Genomic DNA, 26,178 nt, shown 5'->3' with positions numbered 1-26,178 from the left:
CTCTTCCTATGTTGTGCTAGGGTTGGTCTGTATGACCAGCAGAACACCGTACAAGTGATGGAGTGTCATTTTCAGGATTGGGTTATAAAATACACTATGGTTTCCAACTTGGTGTTTTATTCTCACTTGGATCATTGACTCTGGGGTAAGCCAGCTGACATGACAGGAATGGCCCTGTGGAGAAGCCCACATGGTTTGTGGATTTTGGGGATCAACCAGTTGCGTGAGATTAGAAGCAGATTCCCCAAGCTCAGGCAAAGACCTACCATTTGCAAATGTTACAATATTTGTCTCTGAAAGATAGGACTCATAGAACAAAAAAAAAAGGAAAGGGAAAAATCATGATACCGTTTTTCATACCTAAAAAAAGTATTAACAGTGATTCCTTGATAACATGAAATATCCAGTTAAATTTCCCTAGTTATGTCATATATTTTCCTTTTTTAAGAGTGTTTGTATCGGGATGCAAATAAGGTGCACACATTGCAACTGGTAGATATCTATCTCAAGTCTCTCTTAGTCTGTAGGTTCCGTCTTCTTTTTTCCCTTACAGTTTATTATTTGAATACCAGGTGGAGCGTCTTGTATCTTTCCTGAGTCTGCATTTTGCTGATTGCTGGTGCCACTGATTGTGTTCTTCTGTTTCCTCTCGTCCCTGTAGATTGGTAGGTTAAAGGCATTTTGTACCAATATCCTTGAAGTCAAGTAAGTTGTGACCTATTAGAGAGGCCTATTATATGTCCCATCAGTCTGTTTTCTATCATTGAAACTCCTATTAGCCAGGCTTTGGACTGCTTGCATTGATTCTCTTAGTCCCTTTTATTTTTATCTTTTCTCGTCTTTCTGTTCTACTTCCAGGGAGAAATGCTAGGCTACCTTTCAGCTATTCTCTTAAATTTTTTATTTGTTAAATTTTTAATTACTAAGTCGTTGCTGTTGTTTTCTGACTTAAAGATACAGACACAAAACCCTGCAACTTAACTTTTTTATTCACAGAAATATTTGTGAGATGTTTAGTATAACAGTAGCATTTTAATCTTTCTAGTTTTTAAAGTAATTTTAACTTTGGTTTAAAAAGTTATCAGTCCTATGAGGCAGGCTGCTGTTAAGTGCCTCAGAGAGATTGCTGTAGCCCAGGACAATTGAATCAGGTTTGAATCCAGGTCTTCTGACTTTTAATTCCCTTCTTTCTCTGCCTAATTGCTGAAGGTTATTTTTTTCTCATTTTCTTAACTATTCCTTTTAATGTTAGATGAAATTCTGGAAACAGATTAAAATCATGTATTTAGTAGAATTCTGTTTATTTTCTCATGTTAGATAAGCTTCTCTAGATGATTTGGATAAACTTCTGGGAGTTGCTGTGCTTATAATTTTTAAGACTTATGGTTTTATAATCTTTTAGATGTTTTCAGTAATGTTGTTATTCTATAAATAGTAATTGGTAGTTCTAAGGCTAATATGTATTTTGTTTTCCGTTAAATACAATTTTGAAAACAATATTCTAACATAAATTTTACTCTTTGTATTTATCCTTTTATAGTGTGATTTCTACCTGCTTCATGAAATGTAAATTTTTGTTATACAAGTTTAGTGAGTTCCCTCATTTTTAATCTGTTGCCTCAAAGACACACGTGATAATTAGTAGTTTAAAAATATGCCTTAAAATATTTATCTTGAAGTATCTTTTCTTTTGTGGTTTTTTTTTTTTTTTGGCTGCTTCGGTTGCTGTGCGCGGGCTTTCTTTAGTTGTGGGTAGCGGGGCTACTCTTCATCGTGGTGCGCAGCCTTCTCACTGCGGTGGCTTCTCTTGTTGCGGAGCATGGGCTCTAAGCGCGCGGGCTCAGTAGTTGTGGCTTGCGGGCTCTAGAGCGCAGGCTCAGTAGTTGTGGCGCATGGGCTTAGTTGCTCTGCGGCATGTGGGATCTTCCCAGACCGGGGATCGAACCCGTGTCCCCTGCATTGGCAGGCGGATTCTTAACCACTGCGCCACCAGGGAAGCCCTCTTTTGCATTTTCCATCTTTCACTAGTGATCTCTCAGAAATTTTATTCTTTGGAAAACGTAGCTTTCGCTTTCCTTATTTTAGCTATTAATTTTTTTTGAATGAAATAGTCTAAACATTCAGAAGGCTATAGGAGATAACAAAGCTTTGTATCAACCACTAACTTTATTGAATTTTAACAAGTTGCCATATTCTCTTCATAATTTGTTTTTAAAATAAAACTTTATAGCTACTGTTGAAACCATTTGTGTACCCCTCCCCAGTTGTATTCCATTCCTCTCTAACCATAGGTCTGATTTTTGCATTTATCATTACTGTGCATGTTTATATCTATCTATCTACCTAAATAATATATAGTTTCATATTTTTAACAACAAATTCTAGCAGAGCATATGCACATATTCTTCTGCAACTTTAAAATTGTTCAAGCATTGATTTTGAAATTTGGCCATGTCATTACATGTAGTTCTAGGTCATTCATTTTAACTGCTTTGTAGAAGTCCATTGTGGGAATATACACCATAATTTATCTATTTTGCTTTTGCTTAGATGTATATACTTTACAGTTACAGAATGTCTATACATATCCTTTTTAAACAAGCATGTATTCTCTTGTACAGATGCAACAGTTTTCTGTGGAGCAGTGCTTTCCAAATTGTAGGTCATGACCCCTTAGTCATTAATGGATCATGAGATCAATTTAGAAGACCTTAGGCCTCAAGTTTTTTTTTTTATGGTATTTCATACACAATGTGAATACCTGTTAGCATTTTAATTAGTGAAATAGAAGATATCAGAGTGTATCTCATGTGATAAAAGTTTTTTTTCATTAATCATTGTTTAAGAATGTATGTTTTACGGTGACGTAAAATGTATTTGTTACCACGTGTTATGGTCAATTGCACAGAGATGCGAAATAATTGTGTTGAGAGGAATGCACTTTTTAATTTCATTTGATGTTTTTAAAAATTGCTCCCACTGTGGTTTCACCAGTTTACATTTTCCAGCTGCAGTGGCTGAGAGATTACATTGCTCTGCATATTCACGCAGAGGATAGTAGTGGCATGAGTGAGATAGAATAGTGGCATGGACGAGGCTGGCACAGGTGAAGAAGTTTTCAAATTCTGATTGTATGTTTAAGATGGAAGCTATCAGAATGCTGACAGGTTGGATGCGGAGTTAGAGAAAAAAGGAAAAGTTAAGAATTTAGGCCTGATTAGCTATCTGAATTAAAGTCATACTTGCCAAGATGGAAAGGAGAGGAGAAATACGGGAATAGAGAGCAAGAATTGTTAGCACATATTTATAAAATCTTGGAGTTCAGGGGAGGGATTGAAGCTGGAGTCATTAAGGGATAAGAGAATTTAAAGTCACGGGACTGGTTGACAGCCACTGGAGTGGATGAGGTGAAAAAGGGGTTAGGGAGCTAATGTTCCAGCCTTTGAAGATTGAGAACAGGAGGGAGATCTAGCAAGAGGCTGAGGAGAGGTGAGGTAATGTTTCAAGGGGGAAGTGGCCAGCTGTGTTAAATGCTGCTGAGAGGTTAAGTTGAGATCTCTAAACTGACCGACGGTTTCAGTGTGTGGAGAGGCTGTTGGACAGGATTGTTTCTATGGAGTGATAGGCAATGAAACCGTGGTTTAAAAGAATGGGGAGACTTTCCATTTCTTTAATGGTGGCCTTGGTGATCTGGACCAACTCTCCAGATGAGAACATCTAGAGAGTTAGAAAAATCATCCTCTTGAAAACATCCAGAGGTTAGAAAGCACAGCTTAGAAGGTAGTGAAAAATTACAGAGCCAACATCTGGGAGAAGATGGAAACCCAGAGAAATGAGCATAGAATTTGGAGGCTACTTTTTATCTAGAGGCATCTGCTGAATCCAAAAGGTATATACTGAGAAACTAAATAGTGCTTTCGACAGAAAAGAAAAGATATTGGGAGCAAGAGGGACTTAACGAGGTGCTGCCTGTGTTCTGTTTCTTCACCTGAGTCATAATTACATGAGCATTTGCTTGTGATATCTCATTTGTTCTAAATTTATGTTTTTTGCACTCTGTTATGCTTCCCATAAAATCAACTTGAAAAAAGAGTGGGAGAAACAAAGTGGGAGGGAAGCAGTGGAGACAGCAAGTACAGCAGTGCTTTTGAGGTGTAATTGTTGGAAAAAGAGAAATGGGGCAGTTAGCTGGGGAGATTGTGCAATCAAGGGAGACATTTTCTTTTTCTTCTGTAATATGGCATATAGTACAATATGGTTGTATGTTGATAGAGATGATCCCACTGAGGGAAAGTTTGAGAGGGGAGTATTATAGCAAGAGCATTCAACTTGAGTAGGTGAGAAGGAATGTAGTTGGCTTCAGACAGGAACAGGGATAATGCAGACATTGTATAATGGGGAAAAGGCACAATGTTCATGATCACAGATGTCTAGAGGATGGTCAGTGTGTTGATGGGAGTATGGAAATCCTCATCTGTTGGCTTTTTTCAGTGAAATTAGAAACAAGGTTAACACCTGTGAGTGAGGCGGGTAGGAAAGGTATTGGGAATCTCAGGAGATGTGGAACAGTTTGCAGGGGTTAACCAGGAGATGTAGTGGGAGTACTGGATAGTGCTGAGAGCCTCCTTGAGGTTTGTGTTTGTAAATTGAAAATGAGACCATTCAGCATGCTCATATGTTTTCTTTAGCCATATTCAGCAGCCCTAGTGCAGATGCAGAATCAGCGGAAAGTTGGATTTAGCTATTGGGATATTGCCAAGCAAGTGAGATAGAATAGGGAGATACAAGACAGTGATTGTAATAAAGAGTCCTGGAAAACATGAAGAGGGTCACAGAAAGTAAAAGGATGGAAGGGTCTGGATTTGAGATCCCAATGAAGAAAGCTAAGGATCTGGGATTATTGGAGTAACTGAGTTGGAACAAGCCAGGATGTCAGGGGGAGGGAGTGGGGATGGGAGGTGGAAGGAGCAATGGTGACCAGAGATTGGGATGCTTAAATGGAGATTATCAGTAATGCTGTGGTCTAAGGGTATAGCATGAAAGTAAGTGGATGATATATGGTGGAGGAGAACAGAGCAGAGCAAAGATCTGAGAGGCCAAGTATTGATAAATCGACTGCATGGAAACTAAAATGACTGATAACGTGATGACAAGACTAGTGATGGAATTGGTAGGGAAGGTGACAGATGACTGTACCAAGGATGGGTTGGCAACTTCTGATAGCACCTTCTTTAAAGGACCTGAGGCTTCTTAGGGAAGAGGGAGAAACATAAGTCTTGAAATAGCGATGAGGAACAAGGGAGATACTTGCCCCCACTTCCAGACTCAGTGGTTCAAGGGATGTTGAAGAAAAGCCAGCCTTCTCTTGAAAGACCACTCAGGAGGCAGTATTCTTGGAGATATTTTAATTAGTGTAGAATATGAAGGGAATATTCAGAGAAGAGATTGTGAATATTTGGGAACTTTGCTAATGACAGTAACCATGAATTCCAGAGAGCACAGTGGAAAGGTTTAGCGATTATGAGCTTTAGTTAGCCAAATCGCAATTAGAATTTGGGTAATTCACGATGACCTGGAAGGCTTGGGTTTTTTGTTATTTGTTCATAGCATTATCTTCAGTACCTGATGCTTTTAAAACATTTTCACTAGATCTATAATTATGTGTCTATTCTCATTTCTAATATTGTTTGTTTCTTTTCTCTTTTTTCCTTAGTCAGTCTTGCTAGTGGTTTGCAGTTTTTAAGTTTAAAAGAGGAGTAGCTTTTCCTTTTGTTTATCCAGTTTTTAAAAACTTGTTTTCTATGTAATTATCTTGTCTTCTATTTTGTGTTTAATCTGTTTTCTCACTTCCTTAGTTAAATGCTTAACCTGTTAATTTAAAATATTTTTGTTTTCTAATAAATTCATTAAAGACTCTAAATTTACATCTGTGAATCATGTCAGTGCACCCTGCTAGTTTTATGTGTAGTACTTTCATCCTAATTCATTTACAAGTAGTTTGTAATTTCCATTTGATTTCTATTCAACCCAGCATGACTTAGAAGTACATTTTTAAATTTCTGTTTACATTTCTTTTTGCCTTTTGATTTTCTCATTTTTGTTATTGATTCCTAGATTAATGATCAGTAAGGATCGTCTTTTTGAAATGTGTTGAAACCTTTGTGATCTAGAGAGTGTGCAGGTTTTTTTAAATGTTTCCTCTGCTGTTGAAAATAACATGGTCTGGTTGCCTGTTACTTTTGTTTTTGTCTGTTTTAGTGTGCATACTCTATTAGATTCTGATTAATTTGTATAAAAAAAGTACTCCCACTATGATTGTGGATTTGACAATTTCCCTAACTCATTCTATTAGTTTACTTTTCAAGGCTGCATCGTTGGATGCATTTAAGACAATTTACTGTGTGTGTGTGTGCGCACATGCACGCATGTGTGTTTTTTAAACTCAATGTTTGTGTATCTTTATTGACTTTCTTCCGCCTGATTTTGATATTGTTACATCACTTTTAGTCTAACATTTTCCTGGTATGTCTTTTTTCTTTTTCTGTTTTTTTACTTTCAGCCATCTGTATGGTTTTTGTTTTAGGTGTATCTCTACTAAATGGCTGAATTTTGTATTTTTAAATCATATAATCTTTGCTTCTAATAGTTGAGTTTGATGCATGTATATTTATTGTGACTGTTGATATATTTAGACTTATTTCTTTTAGGTTGAACCATATGAAATTGATATTCATTTTTGACCTATGAAAATGACAGCTTTATAAAGTTCCATCTAATAAATCTTGTTTTCTGTTTACCATCATTTTTTTTTCTTCCTTTCCTGCATTGCTAATTGATACAGTTTCAGTTGATAAAATTTTTAGTATTCATGTTTTTCTCTCTCTTGGTTTGGAAACTTCACATTTTATTTTTATTCCTTTAGTGGTGAGATCTGGGCACACTGTAATGTCTGTCAAGGTGTGAATTCATCTACATACTCAGTGTACATAGTGTACTTTTGATCTGAGCATTCATGTTCTTCACTTCTAGAACATTTCTAGTTATAATCTCAAATTTTGCTGTGTCACCATTCCCTCTGGTCTGTTCTGGAACTGCTCGTGTGCATATACTAGAGCTTCTTAATCTATACTCTTATTTTTTCTCCTTTTTTGAATTGTATCTAGATGAATTTCTCATTAATGTCTTGATGCTGGCAAAGTCTGGATCTGCCATTATTGGCTGTGTGGCTTTGGACAAGTTATTCACCTTTCCGTACCTCGGGATCCGTACCTGTACAATCTGGACAGTAACAAGAGCTGCTGGGAGGCTCTGTAGTGCTTTGAATACTCACTGGCCTAGGATGCAGAGAAGGCCTCTGTTCAGGGAGAATGAGCTCCGGGTACCAGTGCAGTTCTCAGGAAAAGCTTACTCCAAGCATGCTTTTCCATCCTCACTGTTTTTCACTCATCACTGTCTGGCTTCTGAAGTGTATTCACAATGAAATGTGAAATGAGAACTGTCAGCCTAATATTTAAATATCCCTACATTGAGATGGACAAAACTGGCCAGCAGGTGGTTTTCAGACTGATTCCCAGAGGTGGAAGGAGGAGTAGTGTGGGACAGCCCCTAGAGAGCAGCTTTTTCACCCCCTTATCTGAATCCAGAAAAGCCTTGGTGGTTCTAAGCTGTAGGGTTAACTGGTAGTATAGCTGGAGTGTCCGGATCACCCTGTGCCAGAACCTTTACTGCCTTGTAGGGTCTCCAGGGGCACATTTCTGAAGGCAACTGGAGGAAAGAATAACATTGTTCCAGTGTCAAGAAGAGTTCAATAGAATTAAGAGTCAAGGAATAATCTTTGTAACGTATAATCTTAGGGAAGGAGATTAATACAAATTCAAAGCACCTAATTTGGCAATTCCATCCTATATAATTAGTCTCAGATGCTTAAAAAGTAATAATAATACCACTTATTGAGTGTTTATTATGTACCCAGGACTATACACATTATCCTATTTAAACAGTTGAGCAAAATGGTAGTAGTATGCCCAGTTTACAGATTGGTAAACTCAGCTTGGGGAGCTTAAATAATTTATGCAAAAGTATGGTCAAAAAGTGACTCAAGTGAAATGTGTCAATGATAAAACGTGTACTCTTAGTCAGTGTGCTTGGCCATCACTTTTATGGTTAGATCTTCATTGATCTTGCCTGAATGAGAGTACATGGAGGAGAAATTATGTAACATTGCCAAACACTGCCAGACAGTGTTTTTAACTTGTCGTTGATAAATGGTAGTGTCAGGTAAATTTGGTGGGTGACAAAGAATACTCTGAAAATCATAGTCAGAGGGACATGGAGATGAGGATTAGGTTATTTGTGCATATTCACCTTGATTTGGAATCAAGCTACTTCATTTCTGTAAGCCTCAGTTTTCCCATCTTTAAAATTGGGAGAATAATACCTCTGTCTTAGGGTTGTTGTAAAGATAAAGTGGGATAATGCATATAAAACTCTTAATGCCATTTCACTCCCTAAGAGGGTTAGGATAAGTACAGTGGGACTTTAACTGTTGAAAAATCATAGAAATAATAATTATCAAGGGAATTCTGTTGTTCTGTATTCCTGAATTTTTAGGTATTTGTGTGGATTGGTTTCTCTGGTAAGCCTAGTCTTGCTGAGTTGAACACTATCCTAAGCAAACTTATTAATGTCTTTATTTCCTGAAACACTGCTGAGTCACTCAGGCAGGCACTCAAGCTAACTCTCAGACCACATAGTGAATTTCATGCATTAGAGTTTATTCAGTAATCCTCTCACTCGCTTATAAAATGAGTACTCATTATGCAGGACATCTTTTAATTAGTATTGTATATAGGGACATAAATGAAACCACTCGTGTTTTTGCTCATTGTTTAAAAATTATAAAAATGGGATTTTCAATCTACTCTAGTATATAACTCACTCCCATTAATAGCATCAGCCCACTATGGAAGTGATGGTGTAGTCTGAAACACCTGCCATCTCCCCTCATCCTTTCTCAGTCTGTGCTCTCTGCCAAAACAAAGGAGTAAAACTAAGAGAAAGACATGCTGTATAGAAGAGAGGAAATCCAGTGTGCAGAGAGAGAACAGGATCCCGGGCGGGGCTGGGGGGCAGATGGCGAAGGGAGAGCCCCAGATGACAGTGGTGCAAGCATGGAGGGAGGCAGCCCAGAAAACCTCAGGAGAGATTGCTTTAAGAAGATTCCAGTGATACTATACTGATAGTTGGTGCTTCTGAACACCTTAAGAGACTTTTAGACAGTTTGTAAAGAGTGTGGGTTTGAATTAGTGACAAATACATAGAAAACTAAGGACGAGTGGGGGGATAATCCAGGGTGAAATGGAGGGGAATGCTGTGCAGAAAGAGGAATATTATTCATAAAATATGACTCAGCTATGAATAGCATTTTACATAGCTCTAATATGCATTCAGTAGTGCTATATCCAAATTTATAATATAATTTTGGGAGACTGAGAGACTAGCAAGTGTATGTGTTGGGGGAGATAGGAGTGAGATAAATCCTCATATTCTGTAGTAAGAAGTCAATACATAATATCTACAACTAGGGAAAAATCAAGTAAAAATGCAGATATAGTACTTAGAATTATGTCTGCTCTATGGGAAGGGAGAAGTGGCAAAGAGGTGAGGGAACAGCCTTTTTTTAAATAGATCTTTATTGGAGTATAATTGCTTCACAATACTGTGTTAGTTTCTGTTGTACAGCCTTTTTAAACAAGCTTTTGACAGCTTATTTTTTAAGCATGTACATGTCCTTTGATCAAAATAAAAACCTAAATAAAGATGCTCAGCTAATTCTGATCTCTGCAGACATCCCACCTCCCAGAGACTCATTACTCCAATCTAGTGCTTCTCAAACTCAAACTTGCTAGGGTAGGAGAGGAGGGAGAAAGAAAAATAAGGCTGGGAATGTGGATGTGGAGTTTAATCTCTCTCTGACCTTTGGTCACCCCTTACTAGTTTCCCAGACCAGAAGGAGAGAGCTTATCTTGGGACTCTTTCTTTGTGCTTCTAGTGCATGCTTCCAGTTGTGGAACTGCCTTTGAGTGCAGCCTGACTAATGCCAGAGGGGGAAGAATGGAAAACTCACCACTGGTTAGATGGAACTTCAAATTCTAGTCTCCTTCACTAGTTGACCTGCTACCATTTACATTTCAGTGTCCCCTCAGACAGCTGCTCCATGTGTCCTGTCCAGGAGTTATGATCCCACCCACTGGGAGTAACAGAGTGGAGTGCACTTACTCCATCTTTCCTGGAGCCAGAAAATGCACCCATTTAAAGTGAATCATTCAATGATTTTGAGTAAATTTGCAGAGTTATGCAAGTATCACCACTTTTAGAAAATTTCCATCACCCCAAAAAGGTCTGTGGTGTAGTCACTGTCCATTCGCACTCTCCATTCCCACTCTCAGCCCTAGGATTAAGTTATCACTAATGTACTCTGTGTATATAGATTTGCCTTATCTGGACACTTCATGTAAGTGGAATCATATAATATGAAGTCTTTTGTGTCTGGGTTCTTTGACGGAGGATAATGTTTCTGGGATTCTCCCGTGTTGTAGCATGTATCCTTTGTTCCTTTTTATTGCCCAGTGTTATTCAGCTGTATGGATAAAACACATTTATTTCTCCTGTCACCAGTTGATGAACATTTGAATTGTTCCCCTTTTCTGGCTATTATGAATAATGTTGCTAAGAACATTTGTGTTACAGGTGTTTGTGTGGATATATAGTTTTGTTTTTCTTGGGCAAATTCCTGATTGCTGGGTCATATGATAACTTTAACTATTTAAGAAATTGCCAAACTATTTTCCAGAGTGGCTGCACCATTTACGTACCCACCAGCAATGTGTGAGGGTTCTAGTTTCTCCACATCCTCACCAACACTTATTTTTGACTGTCTTTTTTACTGTAGCCATTCTACTAGGTATGAACTGGTGTCTCATTGTGATTTTAATTTGTGTTTCTCTAATGATTAATGATATTGGGGATCTTTTCATGTACTTAGCCATTCTTATATCTTTGATGAAATGTTTCTTCAAATATGTTGCCCATTTTAAATTGGATTATTTGTCTTCCTGTTACTGAGTTGTAAGAGTTCTTTATGTATTCTGGATACAAATCATTTATCAGACATATGATTTCCAAATATTTTCTCAGTTTGTGGCTTGTGTTTTACATTTCCTTAATGGTAACTTTAGGCACAGAATGTGCTTAATGGCACACAAAAAGTTAATTTTAATGAAGTCATATTTATCAGTTGTTTCTTTTATGGGTCATACTTCCAATGTTATATCACACTTCATGGTACAAGACTGGAATCTTCCCCCCTAAGATCAGAAATAAGGAAAGGATGTCTACTTTCCACTTCTATTTAAAATTGTACCAGTCCAAAACTTGGACCTGTGCTGTGGGTACAGAAGGAGAGCCCCAGAAGAAGCCCTCTCTGGTCTGGGATACAAGAAGAGGGTCTCTTAAAGGGTTAGAGAGTGGAGTAAAACCCTTATTTCTCCCCCAACCCATCTCTTTAAAAAACTTTTTTTTTTTACCTGCCCCACAGTCTGAGCCCCTAGGCAGTATTGCCTGGCAGCACAGCCGTGAGCAGTGGTCAGGGAAGCAACTAAACATCTGAAGGGAATTGCCTCTGACTAGAACAACTCTGGTGTCCGGAGCATGGGTAGAATTCCCATTGCTTTTCTTTTTCTGTCTCTGACAGCGTGACCTGGAACACAGGACAGTCTTGGGAAGTATGCAGCAGAGGGAGGAGACTAAAGCCTCTGCTTTCTAGCTATGTTGGAAGACTCAACATAAAAGATGTCAGTTCTCCCCAATAGATGCTTGGTGAAATTCCATTCAAAATCCCAGCAAGGAAAAAAAAAAAAAAAAAAAAAAAAAATCCCAGCAAGGGATTTAAATTTTTATTTGAAAAGGCAAAGGAAATAGAATAGATAAAATAATTTTGAAAAAGATGAATAAAGTTGGAGGAAATACAGTACCCAATTTAAAGACTTTCTATAAAGCTGCAGTAATCAAGACAGTGTGGTGTTGGCAAAAAGATAGATATATAGATTAGTGGAACAGGACAGAAAACTCAGAAATAGACCCATATAAATATGGCTATTTTTTTTTATTGAAGTATAGTTGATTTACAATGTTGTGTTAGTTTCAGTTGTACAGCAAAGTGATTCACTTTTATATATTCATATTCTTTTCCATTATGGTTTATTATAAGACACTGAATATAGTTCCCTGTGCTGTACAGTAGGACCTTGTTGTTTATGTTTTATGTATAGTAGTTTGTATCTGCTAATCGCAAACTCCTAATAATACCCCTCTCCCAGCCCCTTTCCCCCTTGGTAACCATAAGTTTGTTTTCTATGTCTGTGAGTCTGTTTTTGTTTTGTAAATAAGTTCGTTTGTATCATATTTTAGATTCCACGTATAAGTGATACCATGTGGTATTTGTCTTTCTCTTTCTGACTTATTTCACTTAGTATGATAATCTCTAGTTCCATCCATGTTGGTGCAAATGGCATTATTTCATTCTTTTTTATGGCTGAATAATATTCCATTATATACATATACACACACACAAATACATATATATGTATGTATATACCGCATCTTCTTTATCCATTCATCTGTCAGTGGACATTTAGGTTGCTTCCATATCTTGGCTATTGTAAATAGTGCTGCTGTGAACATTGGGATGCATGTATCTTTCTGAATTAGAGTTTTCTCCAGATATATGCCCAGGAGTGGGATTAGGCTATTTGATCTTTGACAAAGGTAAAAAGCCATTCAATAGAGAAAAGATTTTCTCTTCAACAAATGGTGTTGGAACAGTTAGAAATTCATATGCAAAAACATGACTCTCAACCTGAATCTCATGTATCATATGAAAATTAACTCAAATTGGATCACAGATCTAAATCTAAAACCTAAAATATTATAATTTTTAGGGACAATATTCAGGACCTTACGTTAGGCAGAGAGTATTTAGACATGACATCAAAAGCATGATTTCATCAAGGAAAAAAAATGATAAATTGGACTTCATCAAATTTTAAAATTTTCACTCTGCTGAAAACACTGTTAAGAGAATCAAATGACAAGCAACAGACTGGGAGGAAATATTTATAAACTAGATATCCAACAAAGGGCTTGTGTCTAGAGTACACAAAGGACTCTCAAACATTCAACCCTTACTCCAATGAAGATGTTAAAAAAATTAAAAAATAATTTTTTAATTAAAAAAAACCATTCAACCGAATTTAAAAAATTGAATGCAATAAAAAGTTGTCAAAAGATTTGACACTTCACCCAAGATGCTATATGAATAGCAAATGAGCACATGAAAAGACACCAACCATTGGGGAAATGCCAGTTTAAACCATAATTAGATACCACTCTATACCTATTTAAATGGCTAAAATAAAAAATACCGACAGCATCAAGTACTAACAAAGATGCAGAACAGTTGGAACTCATATATTTCTGGTGGGAATGCAAAAATGATACAGTCTCTCTGGAAAAGTTTGGCAGTTTAAAAGTTACACTTACATTGTTAACACTTACCATGTAACCCAGCTAGCCCATTACTGAATATTTATTTACTCTAGAGAAATGAGAACATGTTCACACGAAACGTTTTTTTTTATTGGAGTATAATTGCTTTACAATGTTGTGTTAATTTCTGCTGCATAGCGAAGTGAATCAGCCATACGCATACACACATCCCCTCCCTCTTGGACCTCCCTCCCCCCAGCCCAACATCCCACCCAGCTAGGCCATCACATAGCACTGAGCTGAGCTCCCTGTGCTATACAGCAGGTTCCTACTACCTGTCTATTTTGCACATGGTAGTGTATTTATGTCAAACCTAATCTCAACACAAAAGACCCCGAATAGCCGAAGCAATCTTGAGAAAGAAAAACGGAGCTGGAAGAATCAGGCTCTCCGACTTCAGACTATACTACAAAGCTACAGTAATCAATACAGTATGGTGCTGGCACAAAAACAGAAATATAGATCAATGGAACAGGATAGAGAGCCCAGAGATAAACCCACACATCTGTGGTCACCTAATCTATGACAAAAGAGGCAAGAATATACAATGGAGAAAAGACAGCCTCTTCAGTAAATGGTGCTGGGAAAACTGGACAGCTACATGTAAAAGAGTGAAATTAGAACACTCCCTAACACCATACACAAAAATAAACTCAAAATGGATTAAAGACCTAAATGTAAGACCAGACACTATAAAATTAGAGGAAAACATAGGAAAAACACTCTTTGACATGAATCACAGCAAGATATTTTTTGACCCACCTCCTAGAGTAATGAAAATAAAAGCACACAAAAATTTGTATGAATATTTATAGCAACCCTATTCATAATGGCCAAAAAAACTGGAAAGAACAGGTGAATGAAGAAACAAACTAATATATCAGAATGGAGTACTATTCAGCAATAAAAAATAACAAACTTCTGATACCACAACTTAAAGGAATCTCAGAGATATTGTCCTGGGTGAAAGAAAGATTATACACCTCATTCATGACATTTGTGGAAAGACAAAACTATAGTAATGGAGAACAGATGTTGGTTGCTGGGGATGTTAGGTGTAGGGGGAGGGTGTGAGTATAAAAGGATAACACAAAGGAGTTCTTTGGGGAGATGGAACTGTTTTGTTTTCTGTTTTTGGTGAATAGTTTTATGAATCTATACATATGCTAAAACTCATAGAACTTTTCACCACCACCCCAAAAAAAGGTCATTAAAAAAATGACACAATACCAAGTGTTGGTGAGTATGTGGAACAACTCGAACTCTAACAGACTGATGGTGAGAGTGAAAATTATTACACCCTCTTTGGAAGCCTGTTTCACAGTATTTACTAAAGCTGAGCTTATATATCCTTTATTACCCAACAATACAGAAATGTATACATGTAGTCACCAAAAGACATACACATGAATATTATCACAGCACTATTCATTATAGCCCAGACTAGAAAGTACTCTAATGTTCATCAATGGTGAATGGAAAAATAAGTTATGATTATGTTATGATTATGTATTCATATAATGGAATACTGTACGGCAGTATAAATAAACTATGGCATACAACAACATGGACGATACATAACCACACTGTTGAATGAAAGAATTCAGACATAAAAGGATGCTCAGTATCGATAGCTCCCAAAGTGTAGTCCTGAGACTTCTGGGGTCCTTGAAGTCCTTTCAAGAAGTCTGCAAGGTCAAAACAGTTTTCATAATATTACTAAGGTATTATTTGCCCTTTCTGCTCTTAATCAACTAGTGTGCAGTGGAGTTTGAGAGGCTGTGTGGATCAGGGTCCAGGTGGGACTCAGAAATCACACAATAATTTGAACAGAGAGAGTTTAATATAAATAATTACTAACTATAATGGAATTAACTATAAGGGAGTAAAGATAGTAGTAAAGGAAGGAAAATTATCAAGGAAGGAAAACCTTTGGAAGGGAGACCCCTCCATAAGGCTGGGATTCAGACCTCATTGGAGAAGTTTCAGTAGATGGTAGAGAACTTTGCTAGTTAGCCCTGGCCAGACCCGGTGCACAGTACCCTCCAGAGTGGGGACTGGTAAAGCAGGGTAACAAGCATAAAATACACTTCGGAGCTCATTTGGGCAGGAAATCAGAGCCAGAACTGCCAAACAGCAGCCACCCCTCCTGGCTTTAGGCAGCCAACTCTGGGAAGCCAACTGCTGGGGTACCTGGGAGACTTACTGAGAGGCTGCCTGTGGGTGCTACTGAAACTCATGCGTTTGGGTGTCTTCCACACACTCCAGTAGCAGCCACCCTATAGGAAGGAGAAGAAAACAAATGGAGGCATGCTAGAACCAGGAAGGGAGGTTTCTTCCTCCGGCAGTGTCCCTCCAGCACCCTCAACTGTCAAAGCGTATGTATGCATCTTGCCAACTGCAAAGGAGAAATGCTTATAGGAACCAGTTACACTATCACAGAGCAGGCAGTGAAGGATATATTTGGAGATAAGAGGCAATAAATTCTTAGTGGGTTACTATATGAAAGTGATAAATCATCTCTCTGATAGCTAACGTAATATGTGTTTGTGGATTCTTTATTTTAAAATTTTGTTTTAATTTATAATGTAAATATTAATAGCTATAACCCATAGACAGAAGAACTTAGGGATCCTCAATTTTTAAATGTATAAAGGGGTTTTGAGTCAAAAAGTTTGATAACCACTGCTCTGTATTATTCCTTTTAAATAAGCATTTAAAAAAAGAGGTAAAATTCATCTGTAGTGCTAGAGGTCCAGAGGAGTGGTTACCTTGGGAAGGGGCAGAAAGGAAACCTCTGGGGTGTTGGTAATGGTCTGTTTCTTTATCTGGGTGCTGACTCCTTGATGCAGTCACTTTGTGGAAACTCATTCACCTGTATACTTATGGTTGTCAACTTGTTTGAATGTATATTATATTTCAGTAAAAAGTTAAGACTCTTCTTTTCCATCTCTTCCTAGCCCACACCCTGTTGTTAAATCTGTGTGTGGTGTTTTTGCTTTGGTTTTTTTTGTTTGTTTTTTTAAATTTTTATTTATTTATTTATTTTTGGGTGTGTTGGGTCTTCGTTACTGTGCGAGGGCTTTCTCTAGTTGCGGCGAGCGGGGGCCACTCTTCATCGCGGTGCGCGGGCCTCTCACTGTCACGGCCTCTCTTGTTGCGTAGCACGGGCTCCAGACGCACAGGCTCAGTAGTTGTGGCTCACGGGCCTAGTTGCTCTGCGGCATGTGGGATCTTCCCAGACCGGGGCTCGAACCCACATCCCCTGCATTGGCAGGCAGATTCTCAACCACTGCGCCACCAGGGAAGCCCCGTTTTGTTTGTTTTTTGAAGTAGCACAACCTTACACTGGCTAATTTTCATCCCTGAGGATGAAAGACTCAGTTGGGACAGGGTGGAAGAAAACTGCTTCATAACACTGCCTGTGCTTATCCTCAGCTCCCTACCCCCAAAGGGATCCCTCACCTCCAGCCCCACAAGGACAGGTGGTCCCTCCATGGGAGAAGCTTAGCTAGAATGCTGAAAGCATCTCTGGTCTTCTCAAGTGCTTTATGGCTTTCTCAGGTAGAGGGGAGTATGTGTGTGTTCACCTGTTTGAGATCAGTTACGAAGATTTTCCCATATTTTCTCTATATTTTCTGTTTTGCATTGAGAGAATATTTATGAATTTATATGTTCTCTGAATGATTAAATTCAGTTGTTTGATTTAGGAAATTGTTTTCCTTTTTGTCATCTGTTCTTCTGGGTCCCAATAATTTGCTTTGCTTTCTCATTCTTCCATCCTGCTGTGAATGATTTCCATTTTAGTCTTCTTTATTTCCAGTGTTCCTATAGCCTTGCTTCCTTTCCATACAACTTCAGAATTTAATTCTTTAATGTGTCATCCTAGTAATAAGTCTGGCTTATCACTCCTCTTCTGCAGACCCTGCCATCTCAAGAGTTTTCCGTCGTCTTCCTCTCTGCTTCCTAGCCATGCACATGGCTAGCAGTACTGTTGGTACATGGCGAATTTGCCTAATCATCTTCTGTGTCTCACTTGATTTTGTTCTTTTTGTTGTTTCAGTAAGCTAGCAGCTTTACAGTCACCATGACTGTTTTCTGTTTCCCAATTCTCCTATAATAATAAGTAGGATTAATTTGTGAAAAAGGATTACATATGACTTAATATGATTCAGTTAAATAATATTAGAAAGTCTTTTTCTGAACACCCCTTCCCCATACACAAGCTATTCCTGACTTCACAGTCCTGCTCCAGTAGTCTGCGAGTCAGGTATACAGCATGCACCTTCCCATGAAAACATGGTGTCTTGGCTTGCTCACCTGCAAGGTACCTGAAGCATAGTACTAATGAGATACCTATAATTTGGCCGCCATTTGTAACAGAGTTTTGATAAATACTGTCCAAAAGTAATACTATTTGATATAATGCTATTATATCAATACTATCTGAAAATAATAATAAAAAACAAAATGGTACTATTTTCAGATAATATTATTTGTAATGCCAAGAACCTTCCCATAGTTTTCCTTCCTGTAGCCTAGGCAGCTAGTCTTTTGGACTTCACCTCTAGCCCCGACCTGGAGGGAGGGGATTGTAGAGAGGGTGGCAGGCTGTGTGGCAGCCTTCTAGTGGATCTTGGTGTGAACACAGGGTGAGCGGGGAGTGGACTGTGACGTGGACATGGGGCTGTGGTCTCAGGCGTCGGTGGATAGACAGTGAGGTTGCTGGCGAGAGGAGAGGGAGACCGCGCTGTGAAAGGGAGTCTTGGGAACGGTGAAGAGGTGGGAGGGGCTGAAATGGGATTTAATGAAGAAGGACAATGGAAGCTGTTTGTTTCCCCTTTTCTCCTGGGAGGGAGGAGGGACCAGTGCTGATGGGGCTCCCTAGTGAACTCTCCTTCGTTTCTCCTTATTTCAACCCCTTTATTTTACCTTGCCATCTTTTTCCTCTTATATTTTCCTTTTCTTCCAGCTGCCAATCAGCAGCCCTAGGGTGCCACATTTAGTGAGTAGGGTTATAGTGGCAGCTTCAGAAGAGGGCTTTTGTTGGTATTTTTTCTCAATTCTTCCCCCTTCTCTCCTTTCTCCGCTCCCATTGACAGGTAATAATAGACGAGATTGGAGAGACCACACAAGGTTTGAGGAGTTTACGAGAGCAAGAAAAAAAAGGTGGATATAGAGGCTGGAACAACTCTTAAAATTTGGGGGTCCCTAAGAAAGAGTAACACATGCACTCTTTAGGAGAGCCTTTGTCCTAAACAGCTGCCTTGATGTCTGGTTACTTAGTGCTGTTGTTGCCCTTGGCTAGTCTGTTTCTAGCGGTTTCATCTAGCTAGCAAGATTGAAAGAAGAGACCATGTAGAATTAGTATATTGATTCTGTGTGCAGATATTTTGGGTGTGTTTGGTCTTTCTGATGGTTACATTTCTAAAGATAGTCTGTACTAAACAAGATGCATGTGGGAATTTCACCGTGGAGGGGGCAGCATCAGGACTGTGGAGCTCCCAGTCAGGCCCTGCCGCTCCCTCCCTTGGTCCATCCTCTGCTTCTCTCTGTGAAATGTGGCTTCAGATACCTCACAGGACTATTAGAAGGCTTCAGTGACCAGTACATAATAGATACTCAGTAAATATTAGTTTACTTCCTTTGTGGAAGGTAGTCCTTTGCTTAGATTATTAAACTGTTAGACTGTAGTGGTTCTGATTTTTTGTCTAATGGGATTCTTGAGATACGTTCACTTTGGGATTAATATAGCCTTAGTACATTATCCATTAAAACGAATCAACAGAAAACATGTCAGGAAAGAGGTGCCTGATTTTAAGAATATAACTAACATCTTTAAAATAGTTTTAATCTAACCATATAACTCTAAGTAGTTACTATTTTATTAAACATGCAACGTTAACCAAAACTAAAATAAATGAAGTACTGAGAGTTGCACCACTAGAGCCACCTGTCTTATTCTTCTATTACCCCTTCTAGTCTGGGTTACTTGATTATGCTATTTGTAACAGTTTTACAAAGGCATTTGCTTTGTCTCCAGGTGTAAAACAAAGGTGTATCCAGATAATCTTCCTACAACAAGTGTGGTGATTGTTTTCCATAATGAGGCTTGGAGCACACTTCTGCGAACTGTCCATAGTGTCCTTAATCGCTCACCAAGACACATGCTAGAAGAAATTGTTCTAGTAGATGATGCCAGTGAAAGAGGTAAATTTTACATTTTAATGCCAATAATATGCTACACCTTTTGTCATTAATGGTTAAAAAACTAGTTGCTATCATTTTAACCTAATAATTTTATACAAACTTCTAATTTATCCTAAAAGTTATTTATGACGTTTGGACTCATTTCACATACGCAAAAAATTTACACCCTTGTGAAACTTAAAATATTACTTTAATTAGCATTTAGTTTGTGTCACATCTTAATCTTGTTTTAAAAAGAAATCTATAAAAATTTATGCAGAACAGTGAAAAAAAAAACCACGTAATTTTGTCAGGATTTTCTCTGTGGGAAGCTGCAAGCCCTGAGTCAGTGGAGAAAGATTGGCTCCTACTGAGAGCCATGAATAGAGAGATTTAGTTCCCTCTACAGTGGGAAGCATCCCTGACAGCAAAACAGAGCCTGAGCTGGGTGAGCCTTAGTTCTCCAGATTCTTCTTAGGTTTTCCATTTCCTCCATTCCTAAGCTCAGGAATAATCTATAGCTAGGTACATAAAGGGTGACGAAGGAACTTATGAAAAAGTGGTATATAATATGTGTCTGATCTCATGATGAATCTCTACAGTGGCTCTTGCCCAGACGTTCTTCCAAGAATCTCAGAATTTTTCACAGGCTTTTTTTTCACAGCACAGCTGTTCAGGATCATTGGTGTCATGTGTTTCCCCCAATATTCCTGTACTCACATGAGAAAAATTTGGAGGGAACTACGGAAAACGGCTCTTCCTTCCTTCCTTAAGCAGCCTTAAACTTCATGACCCATCTTTTCAACCTTTTTTGTTATTATCTTCAACTTTCTCGCCTATCTCTCATTGCATCTGCTAAAATAGTTTAGTCAAGTATTATACCTTCTCCTCCCTGTGCCCACACTAAATATATACATTTAACCATGATGAATTTAATCACTTCCTGTCTTAATTATTGGGAGTAATTTACTCATTGATAACAATTTAAATCTTCTTACTTTGCCAGGTTGTAGAGGTACAAATGAAGAATTAGTTATGGCCCTGCTGTTTCAAGGGCCTTGTAGCTCACTTCCTTAATCTAATCAAGGAGATAGTTTATAATTACATAAAACATTTAATAATAATATATAATGTAATTAATGTCAAAATGAATGAGAACTGTTATAAATTAAGAATACCACACTTAAATAATTACTGTTGACAGTAGAAGTATAAACCCCACGTGGATAATTGTTAGCTAGGAGTTAATTAATCCCTGTTTAAGAAAATTAACTGAAGTTAATTTTAGCAGTGATTCATACAAACATCTATCCTGCAAGTGACTTTTACTTATATGTTGATATTTGTTAAATGTTCCTCAAGAAGAGATATTTTTCCTCAGATGAAATGATTTATTTTTCCAGTCCCCCCTTTGTTTTCTCCATTATTTTGTTGAGTGCCTGAGAAGGCTGTGAAATAGTAAGTTTTTGTAGGATGTGGCCTAACCAGCAAGACTTACATGTCCGCAACCTGAAGTGACAAAGATAGTCACGTATCCCGGTTATCTTTTACCTCCCTCGTGTAGGCCCTTCTGAATCACCCCAGCCTTTGTAAACCTGTAATTGGAAACGTGTGGGCAGGTGTCTGCCTCCCTGCCCCATCGGGCTTAGTCACTAAGCAGGACCCTGAGCGTCTCCCCACAGCCCTGATCAGGGACCTGGCTCTTCTATATCTTCCTGCATGGAAAGCCTCAGGCACCTGGGTCACTACTTCTGATATTTGGGAACCCCTGGGCATTGTGTTTTTGTGGTTATAACTGCAGTCTTGCTATCCAGATTGAGAATTATCTAATCTAACTTTCTTGTTTAGGTGGTAACTTTGGGCCCAGGAACCAGAGCCAGCTCTCTAAGTCCGCTCTTTCCTATTCATGAGGCACAGCCATGGCACCCTCATTTTTCACCTGGCCGATGAAACAGACTAATTAGTCTCCCCACAAACATCCTCACCCCATCCTGTCTGTCCATGCTGCGTGCAGAGGGAGCTTTTAAACGTGCAGACCTGACCGTGTCACTTCTCTGATTAAAACCTTTCCTCTAAACAAGGACCTACTGTGTAGCACAGGGAACTATAGTCAGTATCCTGTAATAACCTATAATGGAAAAGAATCTGAAAAAAATATATATGTATATATAACTGAATCACGTTGCTGTACACCTGAAACATTGTAAATCAACTATACTTCAATTAAAAGAAAAAGAAGCCTTCCCTCTAAGGCCTGCAGGACCTGGCCTCTGCCTGCATCTCCAGTCATATCTCAGATCATTCCCTGCCCACCCCAGCCCCTAGTTCCGCTCGCATGTTTCCTCAGAATCAAGTTGCACTTAGAGAGGCTTTCCTGACCTCCTGCGACCGGGTCATGTCCCTCTGAGCACCTCTCAGAACACTCTATACTCCCACAGCTCTCCCCAGAGACTTACCTGTTTACTTGTCTATTTAATGACTGTCTCCCCCCACCCTGCCCCCCAGACAGGCACCATGACTCCATCAGGACTGTTTGCTCACCATCATCTCCTTGGTGTCCCCAGTGCCTACCACACAGTAGACAGTCCAGACAGTGAAGGAAGGAAAGAATAATCTACCAGTCAGCTGATCCTTATTTCTACTCCTTGTCTGCACAGACTTCCTAACTAGGTTGTGTAGTGTGCATAGTCAGCTCATGGCCTCAGGTATTGGATTTCACGGTGAACCTGCTGAGTCGTCAGTAGCTCCATTTATTAAGTATGGAGTAGGTGCTATAATTATCCCTATTTTATTGATTGAGCAAAATGAGACTTCGCATAAACCTAGGGCTTAACCTCTTAACTGCTATGTAGCTCATGTCTGTCATAACTTTACCGTTAAGGGGTCTGTAATGAAGACGGAGTCTGGATGAATCCCTAGTTCATGTTCGAAGTTATGCAGTTGTCATCTCAGAAGGTTATGTTAAGATTTAGAATTGATACAATGTTCTTAATCTGAGATAACTATTGTTTTTCTCATTTTACACAGAAGGAAACAGAGGTTCTTATTTAAGTAGGGATTAGGCGTCAGATTTATTACACTCTAAATTCTTTGCTCTTTCTGCTGCTCTTTAGAGTTCTGGCTAAGATTTCTCAGATGTTGCTGGGAGCAGTGAAATTTTCCCTGACATTCACTCTCTGACAGCCTCACAACTCCCTTATGCAGAGATGCCTAGGGATCCATTTATAGACTAATAGCTGTAAAGATACTCTAATAAAATAAGATTCTCTCTTATTTTTAGATGACATCGTACCTTCTAATCATAATCACTTAACACCCCCCAATGGCTTCATTTTTATAAAATGAGGTTTGAATAAATAGTTCCTAATCCCCCACCTAGCCCTGAGTCCATAATTCTATATCAGGTGTTAGGAAGATACCTATTTCTTAGCCATATTGCATGAAAGCCACAAAGACATCAAACAAAGATACCAAGAAAATTTGTTGAACAGCAACTCTTTTCAACTACCAGACCAGAGAATCATGCATTTTTCATTTTAGTTATAGACAGGACAGAATATTATAACTTTCAAAGATACGGGATTCAGGGATTAGATTGCTTTGATTCTTAATAAGCACTTTAAACTGTCTAATATTTTGGGGAAGACGTATTGGGAGACACAGTGTTTGTGACACAGCCGTATTTGACTGGTCTAAGGTACTAGAATATATCTCACACCTTAACCACGTGAGATTCTGTCAAACTCTGGACATAAAGCAATTTAAATTTGGATCAGGTTGGGTGAATCCACAGTCCTGAATTGTTCTCTCAGTAGTTCCCTTCTAGGATTTCTTGCTGTGGGTGAAAAGAGGGGCTTTGAAGTCAGGCAGACCTGGCTTGAATCTTGGATCTACCTCTTAATAAACTGTGTCATCTTGATCAGTTCATTTAATATTCTGAGCCTTAGAGTTTCATGTCTAAAATATGCTTAATGACATCTCATAGGGTTGTTATGAGGATTAAATGAAATAAAATATGTAAAGAACCTGGCATTGTATTAAATAGACATAAAATGGTAAAATGTTGTTTTTCATTGGGGTTGGCACTACCCTCACCTTTTTTTACTCAGAATCAAGTTATATATGTTTCTGACTCTAAGATTTGGTTCATAAAATCATGGTGATCAGATAGGAGTTCTCCACATATTTTTCAGATTCTCTTTTTAGCCCAGATATTTTAGGAAGTGTATTAGCAGACATGGAAATGATTGGTGTTCTGGTGTAGTGGGACACAGAGGCCTTTTTTTCTTTCACAGTTTTCATAGTCCTGATTATGCCATTATTGAATCAGTCAGGTCTTACCAGTTCCAATGGACAAGAACCATTTCACTACTATTTGTCTTTCCCTCTCCGCTATGTAGGGAGCCCTTTGGATTCCCACGTTTAGTATTTAAAGAGCCCCTTAATACTTACACCCTGACCTCCGTTACTGGGGTCCCAGGACAGAGCTAATCATAGGAGTCCTAGTAGCTCCATGTCAAATTTTTCCTTCCCTAGAGAGACTGTCCTTGTACCTGTTGTATGGGGGCAAATTGGAAAGACATTTGATCACCATCCGTCACTTCTCTGGCATAAGCACCATGAACTAACCTGATCTGAAAAGTTTCTTGTCTTTGGTTTGAGAAAGTGGACCCTTTTCTGCTTTTTAAAATCAATTATGTACTTTGGAGGCAGGAAAGCCTTGGCTTAGGAGCATAACCTCTATCTGATCTCTCTAGGATAGCTGCTGATTTCATCACCCATTCACTCTCCCTTTCTCTTTTCCTCTTCAATTGCCCTTCCCTCTGGAAACCTTTTTCACTTAGACCGACCGGTCTGGTAAGGGTTCTGTTTGATCTTGCGGCTCCAGTCCAGCATTCTCATCTAGCTTGACCTCATTTCCCACCTCCTGAAAAAGAACTACATAGAGACTGTGATAATCTATAAGACAATTTGTTTCTGCCTTTGAAGAAACCCCACAATTTTCCGAACCCGAACAGCTATTGCGTATTCTGTTCTTTCTCTCTATTGAGGTCTGGATTTAATTCTCTTGAACTACCTTCTTTCTGTTCCTGATCCTTAAGCATGATTAGAGAAAAGGAGAATTGAGCCTGACGGAGAGCTGCTTAGAGAAGCGTGGTAACGTGCCTTTGACTGAGCCTGAGCCCAGAGGCTCTCCCCTAATTCCTCGTGTAACAAAGGAGAGGCAGTTCTGGTACATTCTCTCAGGAAATAAAAAGGCTTCCTAAGTGAAATGGGTTTGTGAGTCAGGGAGCCTCACTGAAAGTGCTCAGTAGGTATGTGTTGAATGAATATTGCAAACCAAAATTGCCTTCCATCTGGATAATGCCAGCTCGCAGTTTTTTCATGTTATTTTTTTAAATTTGTTTTATTAATTTTCAGACTTTTTGAAAAGACCTCTAGAGAGTTATGTGAAAAAATTAAAAGTACCAGTTCACGTAATTCGAATGGAGCAACGTTCTGGATTGATCAGAGCTAGGTTAAAAGGAGCTGCAGTGTCTAAAGGCCAAGTGATCACCTTTTTAGATGCTCACTGTGAATGTACAGTGGGGTGGCTGGAGCCTCTCTTAGCCAGGATCAAACATGACAGGTAATTTTCTGGAGTCTATAAATTGTTTTCAGTGCGTTTGTCCTAAACTGTGGTAAGTTGCAAAATTCCATGTTTTTAAATAAATGTAAAAATATTTTCCTTTAAAATACCCACGAAGAGTACTCTAAACTAAATATGAATAAGACCACATTCTAAAGTCTGGAAGGAATGTTTGCAGACTGTCTTGTTAATGAGGATGGATTAGGAAACATGTTAGGATGTATACTGTATGCTCTCTTCACTAAACGGGAGCAGAACAGATAGACACAGATCTCAGGGAAGGTAGGATAAAGCCCTTTACTTGTCCCTGCTCTCTAAGGCTGACACTGGGGCGCGAGCAGGTCATCTCCTCTCTGTCTGCATCCTTACTGGGACTGTATCTCTCAGCCAGTAGCACAAAGTAGAAGGGGGTGGGTATCCTGAAATGCTTGATTGTATATGGAAAAGGACTGTAATCTTGGATAATACAGGTAGAACATTGGGAGCAGCGCAAGCTCATGGTTGTAGTCTTTCATGATGCACAATTTTCAAAGAATTACCTACTGCTGGGCTTGGCCTTAGCTCCTAGATATGAGAAGACAACCTAACTTCAGTCTGCAAGACCTATGTTAGTTGAATTTCTGCTTGTCATTGAAGTTTGAACCAGAGGCTGTCTGTGTCATCTTAACGTTAAGGTTTAGATTTCAGCAGGATAAACTTTTACTAGTCAAGGAGAGCATAGTGGGAGCCAAAGTCATTGCATCTATTCTGTTTGT

At 38.7% G+C, this 26,178-nt stretch overlaps 1 protein-coding gene across 6 annotated transcripts in view; it reads left to right on the top strand.

Moving 5' to 3' along the window:
• Positions 1-26,178, top strand: part of GALNT1 (polypeptide N-acetylgalactosaminyltransferase 1) — a 125,746-nt gene that overhangs the window by 71,462 nt on the left and 28,106 nt on the right. For 5 of the 6 annotated variants that reach the window (XM_082416118.1, XM_082416114.1, XM_082416116.1 and 2 more), the window contains 2 exons: positions 19,649-19,815; positions 25,216-25,423. In XM_082416118.1, coding sequence (XP_082272244.1) covers positions 19,649-19,815; positions 25,216-25,423 — 375 coding nt within the window. Of the gene's footprint in view, positions 1-18,753; positions 18,775-19,648; positions 19,816-25,215; positions 25,424-26,178 lie in introns of those variants that run through there. The other variant, XM_082416119.1, reaches the window with a different exon arrangement.

The sequence above is a fragment of the Balaenoptera physalus genome, assembly GCF_965194825.1.
Source record: "Balaenoptera physalus genome assembly, chromosome: 12".
NCBI classification, from domain to species: Eukaryota; Metazoa; Chordata; class Mammalia; order Artiodactyla; family Balaenopteridae; genus Balaenoptera; species Balaenoptera physalus.
This window is presented reverse-complemented; position numbering and strand designations above follow the sequence as displayed.